Raw genomic sequence first — 21000 nt, 5'->3', positions numbered from 1 at the left:
AACACACACGTGCATATATGGAGGCGACACAGGACACACACACACACACACACACACACACACACACACACACACGGAGGTAAGCCTGAGGTCGCGGTGAATTTATTTTCTGCTTTTTCCCATCCTGGACTGTCCTTCCTCAAGGACCCCCCAGGAGCATTGGGCGGCTTGTAGCGCCCGGGGACCAAGTGAAGTGAACTGTCCATCTTTGGTCAGGGATGGACATGTGTTCTGTTATTTTGCATGTTTTTTCTGTTGGGGTCCTTAGTGGAGGAAGCCCCTTGTGAACACGAGGAGAACATGCAAACTCCACACAGAAAGGCCCGGGAGATAGCCCACCTGAGCACTGTGCACTCTGGGGAGGACCTGCCCCCCAGAGCCAACAGCGCCCCATGTGGGAATCGAACCCATGACCTTCTTGTTGTGAGTTGCTTCAATACAGTAAATATTTGTATTGAAATATTAATACAAATATAAATGTTATTCTTGAATTAAATTGCAGCACCGTAAATTGCCAAAGAGCTTCCCTGCCAAATACTACTTACATGAAGGCTGCCATTTTGGATATTACATTCAAAGGCCAAGTACTGCCTACAGTGCACCTACAGTACACAGATAATCCACCAGAGGGCAGAAGACGTATCACATTGCATACCACAGGTTTTTCAGGAAAATATTGATCATGATGACGTAAACATCTCAAAAACTCATGTAGCAAATACGATACAACAAGTGTTATAGGGTTGAGTAAAACAATCATACCATATGTTGGGTAAACAGAAGAGGGTGCATTTACTGTAATATTGGTCAAAGCGATATGAGGAGGCTGATATCAACATAGACAGCGTCAAAAGACTGTCAAAAGAGGTTATTTACTGAAACAGCACTAAATAGGAAAGATCCCTAGCTAGGTCTCCTAAAATGTAAGGAACTATACTTTGTGATTGTGTCAGCTGTACACTAAAAGGGTGTGAAGCAGTACCACTGTAAGACTGCCTGGACATGCACAAGACGGGTAAATAATATCATAAATAAGACAGGTATATATTATCATAAATAATAAAAGACAGGTATATATTATCATAAATAAGACGGGTATATAATATCATAAATAAGACAGGTATATATTATCATAAATAATAAAAAAAATGACTTAAGCAGCAATCATCGGGCACCAAGCACAATGTGCAAGCTGCTCCACATAGTGAACAATAGAATGATTTAGTAAAGATGTTCCATAAGGATTCATCATGTCAGATCATGTCAGAGCACCAGAGGAAAACACCATGTACCTTTTTGTAGCAACTTCTTATGGATGATTTGTTTGAAACTGGGTAAATAACTTCTATATGCAATTATTGATACGCCTATACAATTCCATTAAGATTGACCATTCACACAAGCATTTGTTAGCTGCTTAATTTTGATCGGCCATAGGTAACCGTTTTGTTGAGCAAGCCAACTGGAACTTTAGGAGATGTGAGTAATGTAGCCAAGTAAAAGCACCACATTTCCATATTCTAGCATAAGCAGTTCCTGAGATATTGAAATTGGTTTCAGCGCCCCCTATGGACAAAATGTAACCAAATCTGGCAGGGGTTCAAACAATATAGCTAACTATAAGTATACCACATTTCCAAACTTTATCCTCAGCCATTCTTGAGATTTTGAAATGTGTCAGTTGTAGCGCCCCCATGAATGTGTGTGCATCCAGAGAACGTGGTAGTGATGCAGTGTGTCAAGTTTCATGAACTTAGATAGATATATTGACTAGTGAAGCACTAGAAATCTGCTGTGAACATTTGAATATTCACTAGGTGGCGCTACTCCACAAATGAGACGTATTGAGCTAAGGTCATGCACCTCCAACATGATTATTGAGCTATTGCCCCAAAAGTGCTTTGGTGAAACGATTATTGAGTTATTGCCCCAAAAGTGCTTCGGTGAAACAATTATTGAGTTATTGCCCCAAAAGTGCTTTGGTGAAACGATTATTGAGTTATTGCCCCAAAAGTGCTTTGAGTCTATTATTTGTATTTGAGTACCATCATTTCCAGACTGTTAACCACACTGTATATAAACCACCACGGCACTATTTTATTATTTCAGTATTGACTGCACCTGTGTTTTAACCACACCCGTGTATTAACCGCAGTTTATTCAACGTTACATCATCTTGTCACGTAAAACGAAATGCCACACACACACAAAGAGAGAGAAAACCACAACAACAACAAGCAGAAGAAATATTTCATTATTTTGTCGACGTCGCAATTGAAGACCAACATATTAAGTTACTTGTAGGTCCGTAGTTCCTGCACTGCAATGGAAACAGAGAGGCTGAAAGGGTTGATTATGGGGCCGTTCCTGTACATGTTCACACCACCTGGTGAGTGCCTAGAGGTCCTACAGTGGTCCTTCCTCTGGTAGTGACATGTTCATCTTCTTACCAGTACGTTGTTTAATGGAGGTTGGCTTTAAGGTACATTGCCGCCACCCTCTGGCGGTTGTAGTGAGTTACTAACTACCAGGTGTCTAATAGCTCAATGAGAAACAAATGCATGCCTATGTATAGGCCGCATCCGAGTACTACCCACAGGGCTGCAGACATTTTATAAAATCAATATATAAATTGCGGTTAATAGTTGGGAAATTACGGTAGTATATCATCAATCCTTTCATGTGAGGAAAAATGGCAGCAATGCAACAGTCCTTTTTTAGCATCCTCTGTCTACCGAACATGTTCTTATCCTCTGTCTACCGAACATGTTCTTATCCTCTGTCTACCGAACATGTTCTTATCCTCTGTCTACCGAACATGTTCTTATCCTCTGTCTACCGAACATGTTCTTATCCTCTGTCTACCGAACATGTTCTTATCCTATGTTAAATGGGGGCCAGGTCCTTTATTCTACAACTACAATGAAAATAGTTTCAAACCTCACAAGAATCTGTGCAAGTAGAATAAGTCCTTTTACGTAAACAAAAAATGTAAAGCTGAATATTTATCAGTTTAATGTGATAGTTATGGGTAATAATTCTGGCATGCAGTCATTCCCCATGTTACCCACTTATCTACTAATTTAAAATACTAAACAAATGTAGCATCCCAAATGCAGAGAATATAAACACAAGGTTTTTCTCCCTGCCTCCCTGCCTCCCTCCCTCCCTCCCTCCTCTCTCTCTCTCTCTCTCTCTCTCTCTCTCTCTCTCTCTCTCTCTCTCTCTCTCTCTCTCTGTCTCTGCTGGTTGAGTAAAACAGCATTAAAGGGGAGGGGGAGAGAGCAGAGAGAGAGATTGATGTGGTATCACATCCAGATCCAGGCTAGCAATTAGATAATGGCTCTGGATCAGCAGAGTGAGGCTTTTAACGACCCCATTATAGATTACCCTGAGAAAGCTATTTCTCTCCTGCTGGCTACCTTCCCTTCATCTCTGACTGGCACATTTGCCTTATCCACTGCCAGTGAATGTATAGATCCTGCCGTCAGTGCTGAATTTGTTCCAATCCAGCTGAGTAGCCTTTACATTTAACACTCAAAGTGAAAAACCATCTATTCCACGAGATGGTATGCTAGCTGGTCAGCTTGAGGATCAGATCAAACTATACAGTTGTAAAAGAGCTGTGGTCAACACAAAGCATCGTCTCTGCCCCATCCTAAATACTTTTTTCTCATCACTATGGCTTGCTGCCTGCCTCTTTTGATAATTGGTAATTGTTGTGATTGGATTAAGGAGAATTAATTTTTAGGGGAATGGCTGCGTATTTCTGCAGAGGCACATAATCAATGGCAACTGCATTACTGCTTAGAGGGCATTTGAGAGCATCCTCGCCGCATATCTGTTTGTGCAGACTCCTCCAGCACTAGCACTACATACTGTAGATTCAAACACATCCAATGGAGAACAATCTTCCAACCAAAATGCATTGAGTGGAAACAAGAGTATTATTTTTAAAATTATTTCTTTGCTTTCAAAAACTATTGAACAATTGGGCTTTTGAAATCTGATGATGTTAGTATGGGTAGAAAATAACAGAATTCTAATTTGCGGGTGTATCCCTTTAAATGCAAGAAGACTTGTAAATGTAAGAGTACTTTATTTTCGAAATGAGGTAAAGGGCATCCATTATTGGCTGTGGCGCCACTCTTGACATTAACAGGGAAGCCCAAACTCTCATGTCAGCTTTCTGTTGCACTCTTTAGCTATCTCTCTCTCTCTCTCTCTCTCTCTCTCTCTCTCTCTCTCTCTCTCTCTCTCTCTCTCTCTCTCTCTCTCTCCCTCTTCTAATTCATATGCTCTGCTCCATAATCTGTCATTGTTAGCCCCATAATGGAGCCAATCTGATTAGATGTTTACATATTATTTAATATCTTATTCCTCTATGTGCTAAACTACCAGAGGCAACAGAATCAAACAGAATAGAATAGCTAGAATAGATCAAATAGAATAGAATAGCTAGAATAGATCAAATAGAATAGAATAGCTAGAATAGATCAAATAGAATAGAATAGCTAGAATAGAATAGAATAGAATAGTCAGAATGTAAACACGACCCATTTGTGCAGGATTCCCTTTTAAAAATGTCAATCTTGTGGTGCAGTAAATTGCTGTGTTTTGACAGAGTGTACAAACGTCCTGCAGAGGGGCATTGCAGGTATGAGAACATGAAGGTCAGGGTAAGCACTCTCCTTAATTAACTGTTTCTGACTCACCATTTAACCACCCTTTGCTAAGCGCCAGCTCAGAGATATTGACCATCGGCAGTATACGGCATTCTCTGCAGGCCATGACATTCCCTTGCCTTTATATTCGGGCGTAGCCCTGTATTCCATGTCCTTCTTCCCCATAAACCTGCCTATACTGGATCAAAATCTGTCTATTTCAGTATTCAACAGAATTTGAATAGCTGGTCAAACGAATGTAGTGTTGTCAGTGCCTGGGACCTCAGAGGCAGATTAATTGTAAAAAAAAAAGGTAATATTCCAGACAGTGTTAAGAGAAATTTCAGTGAGTTTTTAAAAAAAAATGTTCTTACTTTTCTTGGTTACTTTCATGGTTACTGCATGATCCCAAATTCATTCTAGTTTTAAATGAGTTTGATACAACATTAACAGTTAACAGTTCATTTGGAAAAAAAAACTATTAATTTAGCCAACATTGTATTTGCTTTGGGGATTGTGTTACTTGTGTTCTATTGATTAGGCCTACTGGGAGGATTGGAAGACATTTCTTCATGCATTGACTTTCTCTTCAGGCGCTTGAGTTGCTAGGAATGGCACTTAGGTTGACACACTTTTGGGTACAGAGCCACCTGCGATCCCAAGGAACATGGGTCTTGGATCTATGAAGCCCTATGTGTGTGTGTGTGTGTGTGTGTGTGTGTGTGTGTGTGTGTGTGTGTGTGTGAGAGGGGGGGGGGGCATGTTGGGTATGACCATCCAAGGTGAAAGTCTCGGACATCTATCTTGAAGTTGAAGTAGCATTATGAATGTCATGTGTGACCTATACACATGATTAATGAAATGAGCGTTATTAAAGATCATACCACTAGCAAGGTAGTAACATAAAGATCTAGTGACAGAATAGGCTATGCCCAACAACAACACAAAACAGCAACACTACATATTTTCATATTAGCGCCTTAATAACATTTTGAATACGCTTTGGCTACTCGTAATTCAAACAAGCAGAAATCGAAGGAAAGGAGTGGTTTTCTCGCGAGAGCTGGCACGTTTTTTTTCCCCTTCACCTCCATGGTTTATTATGGTCCGTCTCCGCCTGTTGTCGTCTGTGTAATATACGGCACACACCGGCCGGGGCACGAGAAACCAGCCACACCGAAAAGCTGTAATCAATCTAACCCGGTTTTTTTTCGTTTGTCTCTATTGGAACACTGGGATCTTCCGGGGATTCATTTCCACTCGTCGAAGGACTGGGTGAGACACGATTAAACCGGGAGAGATCCAGCGCTGAACCGATCTATCAGGAGGCGCTAGGTAGGCTGGGGCGATACATTGATCTTCACATCCGATAACTTAACGTGTAACTTAACGTAAGATATTCAAACCATAATGACACTGACAATGATCAGATTTCGTATTTGAGTTTGCTTATAACCGTGCTGGTGCGCTAACGGTATGCTGGTTAATGTTTGCTGTAGGCTTGAGGTATCATGCACCATGTATCATTTGTGGTAACAGTCAAGAACATCTGTATGGAACTCTGACGGACGCATGTCATTCTCTAGAGAAATTATTAGATGTTCCACCTTGTTGCCAAAAAGACATTGCATTTATCTTACTGTGAATGTTCACTTTATTTTCCACAGGCGCTTTTAGGCCACTTTACCTGAAATCTTTGGCTACATCAGTAACATTAGTAGGGTTGGCTACGTCGTGCGTTTATTGTCGTAGGCTTCTTATGATCATATCTTAAATGGGCTTTTCTTACAGCTCGTCACGGACCATCATCATAGTGAGGCTACTGAAAAGCATGGAGGGGTGATTTAGTTGGTTCGCCCACTTTGTATATTCAGGCCTACTTGGAGTAAAACCATTGTCGATATGATATAAAACACGGAATAGTCTCCTATCATTATATAATTCTTGGCAGGTGTACAAGATGAGACTAGTGTTACTGTTAAGGCAGGTATTACCGGCTGACAACAGACATCTGGTGTGTTGCGTTGCATAATTAGCTGTCAAAATTGCCTTCTTCGAGTTCTTCATAGCAGAAAATGTGACAGGCCTATTTGTCTATCCTGTTGAAATGTATGCTATGACTGAAGGATCGTATAGCCTAGTAAAATTGACATATTAAGAAAATGAGCATAAGAAGATGGATGAATATGCGCGCTTCATGATTTTTATTAAGGAGCAGACTAGGATGTAAACGGGAGGGGGCGTTTCTCTCTCCCTGAAATATAAAACAGAGGCGTTCACGCACACGCACGCAACCGAGCGCTCAGCAGCTGTCATCCAAAAACGAAGACTTGTTTATCTCTAGCAGTAGCCATGTATCCTTTCTCCTGCCTGCTGTTGTGAAACATAATATATGAAGCTTCGAATGTCCACGACTAGCTGAATTCCCTATATTATTAATAGAGTGAGTTTGTATTAGCTACAGACAAATGCTGTAGTAAACCTTAAAAAGCATTGCGCTGTTTTAGTCTTGATGGAAGATGGAGAATATGGTTGTTGAACAACGGGGCCTTTTAAGTAGGCTGTTTCATGTAAAAGCATGGTCACATTTACTGACGAAATGCAGGCGGTAAAGTTGCAGTAGGAAGGTTATAGGCTACCCAAAGCATGGTTCCTCCACGTCAGTGATACATAAATGATATGTAGCCTAATAACTATGTTGATATTACATTCATTTATGAAGCAAATTAATAGTTGCTATAATTATTTTTATTATAGGTTGTGTGATGACATTTCGATAACATTAAGACAACAACTGCGTCCTCTATGACTAGCCTTCTCTTCGCTAGTATGTGCGCACACGCGCATCCTCTATGTTGTGGCTGAAATATGAGATGGGTGAAGCGCGAAACGGAAAATTCCAGCGATTCCCGTGCCGCTCGTCAAACTGTCAGTGTCTGAAAATCTACTGCCTTGTATATCACGTCACATGGAGGAACTGAAAGAATGGGGGGAACGGAAGTGCGCGACAGTCCTGTGGGCTTGGACGTCGTTGGCCTATTTCATAGAATATTAGACTACAATTGTGCATGTTTTGTCGATGCAGGTCAGAAAATACTTCACAAGCACTTGCAAAAAGAATTTCAGGTTACATGTAAGGTGATTTTGTCAATTCTAGCGATTTCAGTTGGTCTTTTCATATACTATTTTCATGTCTGTGTTTGCAGAGGGAAAGCATTAGCCTGTGCACTGAAAATGCATATATAAGGGAGGATGAAATAAGAGCTGGACAGTACTGTTAAATGCTATTACAAGAAGAGTGTTTGAAGACATGGGGTGGGCATGACCTGGATGTGGATAACATGGACACCAAGTCAAGGAAGCATGACATCACAGATATTCATGGAGAGATTGTGGAGGATGAACCGATACTGTGGGTGGTGTCAGGCTTTTTATTTCTACAGTAACAGTTTGAATGAAAGGAGCATAACTGTGGCTGCAATTTGAATCGGTTATAAAGATTTAAAAAATTCAAATAAGCAAATGGCCTTTACCTTGAGTGCAGACCAACAGATATGGGAGAAGGATAAGACACAGGAAGGAGTTGGTATATGAGTACGGTGTGAGGACCAGGCTGGACATAGTTATGATGTGTGTGATCTTGAAGTGGAAGCGATACCCCTGTGAACTTCATGAATAGATCCCAGAATCGAATTAACTGAAGACACCCTAAGGCCTGCAGACTCACATGCATACACACACACACACACACACACACACACACACACACACACACACACACACACACACACACACACACCTTCCTTCCCTCTCTCCCCCCCCCCCCCCCCTTCTCTGTTAGCCAGCCCTGCAGCTGTCTTCATAGATATTATTAACTACAGACATACAGACTGACACCCCGCATTTCCGACTCAAGGACTTAATGTCTTCAACACAAACCACTTACAATGGAGGTCCTGCCATGCATAATTAGTTTCATTGTATGGCTATATCTGCCTAGATAGCTGATTATGACAATAGTGGAAATGATTGTTTGTAAGAAGCATATGAGTCCAGACCCACCTAATAAAAGTATTGAATTGGCCACAGTAAACCACACCGCTAACAAACTATGTGTCATTAAAAACCAAGAAAAAACATGCACGAAGAAGTTCATGAATATTTATCTTGGATTGTGGTTTCATTGGTTATAGAGATATATATATACCATGCTTTGTAGTGTGGATTTCACACTTGAAGCATTTGAAATAATCAGTGATTGGGACAGAGAGAAATAGACATGGAAAGAGGGGCACTGAAGAAGTGACACCCACCAAAATAGAACCCCACACTGGCAAAATGGGGTGGGGGGTGGGAGGAAGGACAGAAATAGCGTGCACACACACACAGCTGCAGTGAAATTTATGTACCCCTGTCTCCCCACCATGCCTCCGGAACTAATCCTGATGTCATAGCAACCACTCCAAACATAAACAGAACCCTCACAGGTGTGAGTCCCATTATGTAATGAATAGATTAGATTTCTAGTGTACTCTCTCTCTCACTATTATGGCTGCGTATCCACCCTCCCCATTACTACAATCATTCCAATCGGTATTTATGTCTTTCACATGATGTCACATGTCTTTTGTCACTCAACTTGGCCTCTTCAGAACTCTGCTGTTTTCTTTTTTGCCCAACAGACTCTGCTCCAATTCCTGCCTCTTCACTACCACAGACTATCAGAAGCCCTTGGCCATGAAGACTTCCAGTGTTATCCTTTTGCACTTGGTCCTCCTCTCACTCCTAGCCTCCCGCTCCCTTGCTCAGACTGAGGCAGATATCGTGGTAACGACACGTCAGGGACGAGTCCAGGGAGTGCGCCTCCCTGTGCCAGACCATGGCCATGTTGTAGCTTTCCTGGGCATCCCGTTCGGTGAGCCCCCTGTGGGGAAGAGGCGCTTCCGGCAAGCGGAGCCAAAGAAGGCCTGGAATGATGTATTGGAAGCCAAAGACTACTCCAGTGCCTGCTACCAGTATGTGGATAAGTCTTTCCCGGGCTTTCCTGGCAGTGAGATGTGGAACCCCAACCGAGTAATGGATGAGGATTGCCTGTTCCTCAATGTATGGGTCCCAGCCTCCCCCAGGCCACACAACCTGACTGTAATGGTGTGGATCTATGGAGGAGGTTTCTACAGTGGCTCCTCCTCCCTGGATGTGTATGATGGGCGCTACCTGGCCAACACAGAAAAGGTTGTCGTAGTCTCCATGAATTACCGAGTCGGTGCATTTGGGTTCCTTGCCCTCCATGGCTCCCATGAGGCACCTGGCAATGTGGGTCTCCTGGATCAGCGCCTGGCCCTCCAGTGGGTTCAAGACAACATCCAGTTCTTTGGAGGGAACCCAAAGCAAGTGACCATATTCGGGGAGAGTGCTGGTGGAGCATCAGTGGGAATGCACCTCTTGTCCCCAGAGAGTCGTCCAACTTTCACCCGTGCCATCCTGCAGAGTGGTGTCCCCAATTGCCCATGGGCTACAGTCAGCCCCGCTGAAGCACGGAGGAGGGCCACCCTGTTGGCCAAGTTGGTTGGCTGCCAGGGAGGCAATGACACAGAGATCGTGGACTGCCTGAGGAACAAGTCCCCCCAGGAGCTGATTGACCACGAGTGGCAGGTGCTCCCGTATAGCAGCCTCTTCCGATTCTCCTTCGTTCCAGTCATTGACGGAGTGGTTCTGCCCGACACTCCAGATGCCATGCTCAGTTCAGGCAACATCAAGGACACCCAGATCTTGCTTGGTGTCAATCAGGACGAAGGGTCATACTTCTTACTCTATGGTGCCCCTGGGTTCAGTAAAGATAATGAGAGTCACATCTCACGGGAGGACTTTCTGGAAGGATTGAAGATGAGCGTCCCGCATGCCAATGACATTGGACTGGAAGCAATAGTGCTGCAGTATACTGACTGGATGGATGAGAATAATCAATTAAAAAACCGGGACGCCCTGGATGACATTGTGGGGGACCACAATGTCATATGTCCACTTCATCACTTTGCCCGATCATATGCCCAGAACAATGCTATGCATTCCCAGGCTGGACAGGCAGGCCAGGGGGCAGGAGCGTTCAGTTGGGGCAATTCGGGACCTGCCTCCAATAGTGGAGGCAACTCACAGGGTAAGTAAAACAAGAGCAATAAGCATCAGTAAATATACCAAGAACTAGGCAGATCATCTGTAATTATTGGACTTATGAATGCAGCATTGGTCAGAGGTCATTATACGATGCTTTTTAAACAAAACAAAACAAATATTTATTTTCCTGTTGGAGAGAGAAGATAACGATTTTCCAAGCTGATTGGAGTAGATAGGCTTAAAGTCCCCAAGGATAAGATTAGCCTATAGTATTTCATATTTTGATCCCACAGTGGTGACCGGCTAGCTAGCTAATCTACTTGACAACGACAGTTGCTAACATGCTTGACACAAAATGCAAGGTTTGTTTTACGGATGGAGAACTGTACCCCCACAGCCAACTGGATAATGTTTAATAGACTATTGTTTAAGATGACAATGAAATATCATAAATGTCTTAGAAAAGCCACAGGTTACATGTTAAAGCCACCAGAAGGACCAGATAACTTTGCCTTATTGCCAAAGAGAACAGGAAAGAGTGAATTAATTGGACATAAAAAATCATGCCCCCATGTGCAGGATGTTTTATGATTGTATTCTTTCTTGTTTTGAGGAAGTTGCAATTAGGAATTATAACCACAGATGGAATACAACTCAACAAATTAATCTCAACTATTTGGCTTTAAAGTGCACCCTTGATCCATGCCTGGCTACCCTGTTGCAGCTTTTACAATTATTGTCCTTTTTAAATAACATTGTTGAGTTCATCGAACTACAGATCGGTCAACCTCTGTTTATTAAAGATGCCTTGACCTGTTGAACAACCCAGTTGGCCTTAGGGTTTGCTCTCAGTTCTTAATGACTCATGAGAAACTTGGCTTTAAGCCCGTCATCGTAAACAAATAGATCTACTTCTCAAAATGTAGTCAGACAAACTTGAAGGCAACAAATGACAACCCACAGACAAAGTAGGCTTAAGCAAAGAAAGTGCCTGAATTATGTTTTCTGCTGAAGAAGATATTGGGGGCCAGTTTGCAGACCATGTGGAACCCTGTGACGCAGTGTAGTGATGGGGACTTTAGTTTAAAGAGAAGGTGTCATAATTCTTGTGTTGAGCAAACATTTTCCCTACAGGCTCTTTCGTAGTCAAGAGCCAATTAATTGTCCCCAGTACAACCAGCTGGATCATTCCTTGTCTGGACACCTCCTCAACAAACAACCAAACTGTGGCGAGAGTACTATCACATAATTGGCAGCTGGTTGGAGAAAGATCTCTGTGTTGGTGTTACATTATCTTTTTCATGAACATTTCTGGACCTGTTATTCTCCCCTTTTACCTTAAAGTAGCAGGAAAAAGTTTTGGCCTAACATTAGCGAGCAAACTACATGCAGAAAACCAACAGCCCAGTTGCTAGCTTGCTATCATGCTAAATGGTGTCTTTTGGCAATATAGCAGGCAATGTCATACATTTTTGTGGGGTGCTCTGGCCCAGAACACAGAACTACATAGAACATAGTCTGGGTGGCTAGTGGGAATGACCCGTGTGTTTATCTGTCCCTCACATGACCATATATGATGACAATGAATTTGAAGATACCAAAACTAGTTGCCTTAGTTACCTCAAAAAGCCGCACATTTTAGCACTGTGTTGTTTTAATAGATTTTTTTAGTTTCCTCATAAATTTGTCTGGTGTACCATGAGGGTCAAGTCTGAGATTTTGGATCAAAATGATCAAAGCTATTAAAGCTCTTAAAGCTCCTTCCAAGGCTTGCATGGTAGTTTAATCAGTATAAATGATTGCAGGGCCCTTTGCAGTTCCCCCTTAGATCAATAAATCAAGGACTCTGAACAGTCTAGAGGAAATATAAAGTGTAACCACTCTTGGTCCCAAGAGTGTTAAATCCCTTCCATGTTCATAGTCCTTACCCCTTCTTACATTGGCCATCAAGTTTGGGTACAAAAAAACATGACTTTCTATGCTTTCCATATGATAAATCTGTCTATAAACACATGGCAGTCTGCTAGATGACATACACTCAGTAACCAGCTTATTAGGTACACCTAGCGATAACTAATGCTGTCTAACACAACAGTCCTGCAATAAATCCCCCTTCATGATTATTAGAATGTTCCGTTTATGTTAAAACAGTTTAAGAGACGTAGTGATTCAACTGTATGATCATTTTGGAGGATGTAGTTTGTGTTGCAGTTAAACAGTTTTGTGTTAAACACATGGTGTTTCTGTTATGTAGTCTAATCTCACTGATTGAAATAGGGTGGTCAACATTAGAGAAAAACGTGTCAGTTGTTTTAAGCAATACTGCAACAGCACTCAACAGCACTACAAACTGCAGCCTCCAACATGAACACACAGTTAAATCAACAGCACTCAACAGCACTACAAACTGCAGCCTCCAACATGAACACACAGTTAAATCAACAGCACTCAACAGCACTACAAACTGCAGCCTCCAACATGAACACACAGCTAAATCAACAGCCCTAAGAGGTCGGTGTGGTCCCTTGGGGCATATTGTGGTCTTGTGGTGAATTGTTGTCAATATGCCTTTGAAGCTCAGCAAGTTTTACACAGAGTGCCCCAGAGACATACAATTAACACCCCCAGATCTTGAATCTTATACTTTTCAAATATATACTGTTTGAAACTAAAAAGGAAATTAGAACATTGTAACGGTCTTGCACATTTCAGTCTCTGACTGAGGCAGCAGCTGCTAATGATTCATATGATAAGAGCATGGTAAATCAGCGATCGCTATTGGGTCATGACATAGCAAGAAATTCTGAGAAAACACCCCGTTTCACCAGTATAAACAAGTCCACATGTTGGGTTGTTTTCATACTTCATACATATATTCATAACTTGCTCTGGAGAGCGAGGAGGGCAACCACTCCTCAGATTAAAGTGGTGAAGACGTTGAGGACAAACGTATCCACTTTGAGCTTCCTCTTGACCCTGCTGAGAATATTTGTAATGAGTAAGTTATATTCGTTTGGCTAGCTCTTGTAATGAATGCTGTTGATGAACTTATAGGGAGTAAAACTCCTGTCATATTATGCTGAGTTTAGGCTACTACCATCAACTCTGCATGTCAATTTTGTATTTTATTTTTTGAGACTATTTTTGGGGGCTTTAAGCCTTTAATCAGACAGGATAGTGAAGGTAGACAGGAAATGAGCTGGAGAGAGAGATGGGGAGTGGGATCGGGAAAGGGCCTCGGGTCTCTGTGGGTGTTCAGACCCATACATGGTCGGGGATGCTGCTTGCGCCACAGCTCCCCCCTGCACGGCCATTTTGAACCATATAAGTCACTTTATGTTGCTAAGATACATAAAATACATATATCATGCTCAGAGGTGCGTTTATTTTATTAGGCTACATACGTCGACGTTTGGAGTTTGTTGTTTGCGTAGAAATCAGTATTAGGCTCCTGTCTGTGGGGTTGAGTTCAACACAGATGGTGGCTTGTGCATTGCAGGATGCATAGGGGAAAGCAAACAAAAACCCCTTGCAACTGCATGTGATGTCTGCCTTTGCCTTCTACCCGAGAGAAACTGTTTTGATGCTTGGCATCCTGATGAGGACAGATCATTTCTGTAATCTATTGAGTAGCCTACAGCTCAAGAGGCCATATTTTTTATACCATTTTCAAACCTGATGGTTGTGGGGGACAGAGGGCCACAATGGCATTCCAGGGACATTACATATTGCCTACTGTCTTTGGCAGATGGGCCAGAAGCAGTGACAATGGGGAGGGGCAATCACAGGTGTGTTTACACCTATCTCAGCCATATTCATTGTGTAGGGACACTGGTTTTGGAGAAGAAAAAGTTACTCAGAAGTTACTAATAATTAATAGTGAAACCACATACAATGTCTGAGTGCTGATATCACCTATGTGAAGCTAACACCTATGTTTACAAGGTTCAGAGTTCAAAGGTCTTGGCCAGAAATATTTACAATGTTTTTTTTAGTGTTTAGTCTATATTCTTTCTTAACTGTTTTTTTTTTTGCTGTGGTTTTCTAGAATATAACTATACATGGCACTTTTGCATCAATTTTTTTTTTAGTTATTTGAATTTAAAATTTAAGCATAATTCAAAGTGTGCCTGTTTTTTTTAGGTTCAAGCCTAAATGTACTGTAAATGTATTTAAAGATGGGATACTGACAACTTTGACAAGAAATGTTTATTGTAGCATAACACGCGCTCATGTAGTTATGATTCAGTGTTTACATCTTCCACGTATTTATTTATGTATTTAAGACCTTTGGTGATGGCCAAATGCCTTGGTTATATCCCACAGCTTCCTGAGTCCTGTTGCCTGTGTACACCAACAGTCTCAAGTAAATAAACAATCAAGCTTTCTGTTTTAGCTGTTAATTAGAAAAAAATAAATGTTATTTGGGACAACTGGAAAACAGAGCAGTTCTCCATTGATGACCCATCAATTTTCTATCCTTCTAAATGATGTTTATTATTTTTCTCCCCCAGGTGCTGTGTATCTGTATCTGTTTGACCATCGGGCATCCAACCTCGCCTGGCCAGAGTGGATGGGGGTCATTCATGGGTATGAAATTGAATTCGTTTTCGGACTGCCCTTGGAGAAAGGTCTGAATTACACTTCAGAGGAAGACAAATTGAGTCGACGAATGATGAGACATTGGGCTAACTTCGCTCGCACTGGGTAAGCGGGACTGGGGCTTAATCTGGTGCTTTTAGAAGCATTATCTTTTTATGTCTGTGTCTGTTGACTCACACCATGGGTGAGTATGTTTGTTATTGTGCACCGCAACGCCTTTTCACCCATTCCATCTTCATGTACCCTCTTCTCTTTAGCAATCCTGCCCTCAATCCGGATGGCACTTTTGACAGGCGGAGGTGGCCACTGTTCACAGCCAATGAACAGAAGAATGTGGCACTGAACACGGATCCACTGAAAGTCCACAGAGGCCTGAGGACACAACAGTGCGCCCTGTGGAACCGCTTCCTCCCCCGCCTCCTCAACATCACTGGTAATAATGATCGTACTGAAAGAACTGCTTGTGTCTATTGGGGTATAACTATATAACTATATATCTAGGGGTAGTATGAGATGTGAGGGGTAGGAGAGGATGCTGTGGTTCTAATGTGGTTTTGGAGAGTATATCTAGGGGTAGTATGAGATGTGAGAGGTAGGAGAGGATGCTCTGGTTCTAATGTGGTTTTGGAGATTCAATTTCCAATTCCCAGAGTCAATTACCTTAGTTAGGTTAAAACAAAGGTTAGCAAAAGAACATGGTTCAGCATCTCAAAGAGCATTCATTCATTTAGACTATTCTTGCGGTTCATGATGCAGTGGATATATAATGACAAAAAAACTGGAGTGTAACCATTGACTTTGAATTGAATTTTTCCTAATAGAACTGAATCAATGTTTAAATGTCTGCATTGGTCCAAATGGTTTAAAAGAGTTTAAAATGCTCAAAATTCAAACAAAGCACAACTCATAAAAGGTTGGTAGGTCTACATTATTTTCCCGGCACCCGGGTCCCAGAGACCTGCATGGTCCAAAACCTGAAAAGCCTGTATGTATAGAAGTCCACGTTCAGATCTGGGGAGTGTGCAAGGTTCAGAGATCTCGGTCTGTAAAACCCTAAGGCCAGTTCCATACTGCCTGCATTGCGTGGTGGCATTACCATGTTAACAGGTTAGCTTGCGCGAGACACACGTTGAGCCACGCTGCGACTCATTTAGAGTTTTGGCGTGAAGCCTATTTTTCTTGTGTGCGGTAGGTGTGAGGTAAGCGGTTCTCAGCAAAAATAGACAGTAAAAAGATCATACTGACATCATACCAGCAACATCACATAACTGACACATTTTACTGCAGTTTCGATGTGTGGGCTATATGACTGAAATATAACAAATACGTTTTTTAACCATTTTAGCAATTAAAGTTATGAAAGGGGAAAGTGGATGCTACACGTGTACTTTATAGTAGCCCAATGTCGTAATGATTACATTATGTTGATAAGTTAACTAACGAAGGGCAGTCATTTTCCGTTGCACTCTCTCTCTCGCCCTCGCTCTGAATGAGGGTAATAAAATTCACGTGACTGATTTCTGGTTACAACTGGTCAACTTTCTGGTCTTGACAACAATGGATGATACCAAACTGACAGTGTATTGACAGCTATTATCAAAGGCAAACTGAATGCACAGAGATAGGGCTGACAGTAGCAGTGTTGCAGCAGAGACGCAGTGTGAATACACACACGCAACCGTGAATACACACACGCAACCGTGAATACACACACGCAACCGTGCCACAGCAGTTCCCAGCGCAGCAGTCATGCACACGCAACACAGGCTGGGTGCATTAGGCCAAAGCCTGAGTGAAAGCTACAGTGGCAAACAAGGGCTCTTGTAGGTGTGCAAGAACACCATTGAGCTTGAACAAAAGTTACCTAGCCTACAACCCTGCTCAGTCATGAGATTGTTTGTGTGTTTCTGTGAGTCCAAGAAAAATGCTACAACCCTTAGTCCTGGCGACACCTGGATTAAAAACCTAACCGCAATCCAGAGTACACAATATATGGTTGTGATTTACACCGGTTTCAGCCTTTCCTTCAGAATAATATAATAGTTTTGGAGCTGTATTAGTTTTGAAATGCTTTGTTTTACTAGTTTCCTGGTTCGGGGATGTTGACAATCCTACCTTTTCCCTCCGCTTTTATTTGCAATTTGTTGACGTTCACCATGTCCCTCGAGTGTTCACACCCCTCTCTCAGAAATCCCACTATTAATATACAGAGGTAATCCCTGGTCTCCTCATATGTTTCACACACTTGTGTTAACTATAGCACTATAAGTCCAGGGTCCCCTCTGGCTAATAATAAGCTAAACTCACAGCCGTTTTTGTTCCTAACACTGTGACCTGTGTTACTGTCTCCTGTGTCTCCCTCCCTCCCTCTGCTTTTATTTGTTCTCTAAAAACAAAAGTCAAAGTGAGTTGGATTTGCAGCATATGTTGCCTGTTACAACTACCTGTCCGTGGCAAGTTAATCTGTTCCATTCATTTCCTCTGTCTGATTGTTCCGGCTCCCTCCCTCCCTGAACTTGGTTATCCTGGTTGTCCATGTCTTTTGACTGACTGCTTGTATCTCCTCTGTCCCCCCTAGATAACATTGATGAAGCTGAGCGCCAGTGGAAAGTGGAGTTCCATCGCTGGAGCTCCTACATGATGCACTGGAAGAGTCAGTTCGACCACTACAGCAAGCAGGAGCGCTGCACCGACCTCTGAACGGGGAGACGCCAGGATGTGTGATCGATAGAGAGATACCAACATCTTTTCAGAGCTTTGGCAACTTTGCTGTTGAAATGAAAATGGGTCAAAAAGTTGTTCACTAGTAATGTGACTGATACTCCGCCCCTGGGAGGGTGGGTGGGTGCGATTGTAGATTTCTTATACCACACTAGCTGCTGTACGTAGTGCTCCTAGCATTAGCATTTGTCCTTTTAATGTCAGTCACTACCTTCTACCTGTAATATTCACTTCCTCCTAAGACATTTAGATCTCTGTGTGATGCTCGGCAGGCTGCTATCAGAGACCATGTAAAGGTGTGGTCATCCATGGGAAAGATGTGCAATTACCTCTGAAGACCGAGATTGTGTGGGTATGAGAGTGTGTTTCTGTGTGTGTGTGTGTGTGTGAGAGAGAGAGAGAGAGAGTGTGTGTGTGTGTGTGTGTGTGTATGTGTATGTGTATTATGTGTGTGTGTGTGTGTGTGTGTGTGTGTGTGTGAGTGTGCCTGGGGCAAGGAAACTCTCATTGACTTCGGTCCTCAGGATCCCCTCATTTTCAAGAATATATTTTGATTTTGCCTTTTTGATTTGCTTTGGTTCAGTGTCTCTGCTCTGTGTGTCGGTCTTAGTGAGTTGTCCTATGTGTATTCTGTATACAGTAGTATCCATTCATATCTATTTATATGTCTGTCTGTGGGTCCAGCTTACACCGTCGAACAGATATACAAATCGGGAGCCAACTAAAACACTGCTTTAGATTGCACTGAAAACATATACTCGGTACTGTTGTGTGTGTGTGTGTGTGTGTGTGTGTGTCCTTGTGTTTCATTGTAAGTATTCATATTTGACATGCCTTTTCATCACTACTCAGCATGACTATAACTCCTCTTTGCATGGGTTCGTACAATGAATTGTGTCTATCAAAAGACATTGCACCAGGAAGCTAACCCGTGTCCACTTAATTCAGTGTCAGTTTATGAATGCATGTATTTTGTGAGTGTATGTGTAAGGCTGCGAGGTACAAATGAAAACCTTCACAGGACATTATTGTCACTGTGCCAGGAGGTTGACCTGTATTTTTTTCTCCTTTTTCAAACTGTGTGTGTAAGCACTCTCCCAATTCATTATCCTAATGGAGAGGAGGCAATTTACTTATTTCTCTTTTGAACATGGCAGGCTGCTGCTGAGTCAGCCATTGTATCGCCTGACAGCTATTAATTGCAGTGGGTGAGTGGGAGAGGAAGAAATGAGAACAAAATACAGGTTCATGAAATCATCTGCCATTACCCCTCATTCCCTTTCACCCATTCAATATAACACCGTTATGTGGCTCTGTGTGTGCATTATAACTGTATAATATACATTGTGCATGCTTTATCAGATGTCAACAGTGTAAGACATAGGAAATGCTTTTGACCTACTTAGAATGGGAGAATTGTTTGCCATGTGTCTCCTTTCCGTTTTTTGATCACTGTCTCTTTCCATGTCTACACCAGTCTAACTGTCTGTACAGTATTTATTTTGATTTCCGTCAACATTATGGATAGTATCTGAATCAGCTCTGTGGCAGTATGAGGGGTCTTTTGGCAAGTATTTAGATCGCTTTTGTCACCAGGAATGTAATTCCTCATCGTGACTGGAATGGTGCTCTGTAGTTTCGCTTTAGAATGTTTGTCAAAATGACATTGAATTCAAATGATGGAAGGATGCTGTGTATGTAAATGTATCTGTGTGAAAGTATGTGTGTGTGTGTGTGTGTGTGTGTGTGTGTGTGTGTGTGTGAGAGTGTATGTTACATAAGTTGATGGGCTCATGGCAAGTGAAAAGCCCTCCATATTTTCCCTTATGCCAGTGAGTACTTTCTGCATGTTCTTAACCTCTTCTCATAGGCATTGTGCTTCACATTGACTGTTACCCTTTCTAAGATAGCCTTTACCCAATACTGATGTGTGTTCTAATAATATAACAGTGAAAGTACTACTGTAGCTCTGAGGAAAAGGTCTACATTAGCAATAAATTAAAAACCATTATTTATTGTATTTGGTATTTTAATGCAATGACACATGCTCACATATTATTTTGAGGATGGTCATTGTAAAGGCTTTGATGTCTGAACAAAGCAATATAAAGAGTGCCATATTTGATTTCATTGATTTTTCCAAAAAAGACACCCGTTCTGTACATCATGTGTTACAGTCGCTAGTACTTTAAATAGAATGGCTTTTGTAGATTATGTATTGTAATCATGGATGCAAGCCTGTTGTTTGTTCATAGCCTCTAATAGAAACACCATGCTGCTGTCTTGTAACCACTTTAGATTATGAAACATAGTAAGAACAAACATTCATACCGTTGAGCACTGGAATGAGGAAGAGTCTTCCTTGGACTGAAATTCAGAAAATATCCAATTAGGTTAAAATAATATTTTATTTTATTATTATTATTATTATTGTTATTATTATTATAATTATTATCATTATTATTATTATAATTATTATTGTTGTTGTTGTTGTTGTTGTTGATTATGATATTTTGTTGTCGTTTCTGTTGATGCACCAGATGAAGCCCCCTGTGCCAAAACCTTGTGTGGTGGCAGTATGGTGCAGTCTCCCTGCATGTTACTGTGTTTTCTCTCCTTTCTCTGGGTACTGTAATTAAAGCCCCACAACACAACCTCATTAAAGAAATTAGATTAAAATCATACCTGTGTCTCCTTTTCATTGGTTCCTTGCATATCGGATACTTTACTTTCCACACGTGACCATCCCAGAATGTATAATCTAAATCTGGTCGCTGGACGTGAAAGGGCACATGCAGGCAGATGTGGAAAATATATAGAAACTCTGCAAAAATGGCCTTTTCTGCCCCGGTGGGCTGTCTTAAACTCTGGCAATAAATGTAAAAGTTTTGCCAAGGTGTTT

The 21000-nt window shown here is 41.8% G+C and overlaps 1 protein-coding gene across 4 annotated transcripts; it reads left to right on the top strand.

Moving 5' to 3' along the window:
- The first annotated feature begins 5731 nt into the window (after window positions 1–5731).
- On the top strand, window positions 5732–20780 carry ache (acetylcholinesterase). 4 transcript variants are annotated; one of them, XM_031584972.2, is made up of 5 exons: window positions 5732–5939; window positions 9347–10818; window positions 15290–15482; window positions 15635–15810; window positions 17956–20780. In XM_031584972.2, the coding sequence occupies exons 2-5, from the start codon at window positions 9402–9404 to the stop codon at window positions 18075–18077; spliced, it is 1908 nt and encodes a 635-aa protein (XP_031440832.1). In that variant the 5' UTR covers window positions 5732–5939; window positions 9347–9401; the 3' UTR covers window positions 18078–20780. The 4 variants fall into 4 exon arrangements, with proteins under 4 accessions (XP_031440832.1, XP_012677682.1, XP_031440834.1 ...); XM_012822228.3 differs by having other exon boundaries at window positions 5732–5999; XM_031584973.2 differs by lacking the exon at window positions 5732–5939 and adding an exon at window positions 6381–7107.
- Window positions 20781–21000: the final 220 nt, after the last annotated feature.

This window comes from Clupea harengus, chromosome 18 (assembly GCF_900700415.2).
Source record: "Clupea harengus chromosome 18, Ch_v2.0.2, whole genome shotgun sequence".
Lineage (NCBI taxonomy): Eukaryota > Metazoa > Chordata > Actinopteri > Clupeiformes > Clupeidae > Clupea > Clupea harengus.
This window is presented reverse-complemented; position numbering and strand designations above follow the sequence as displayed.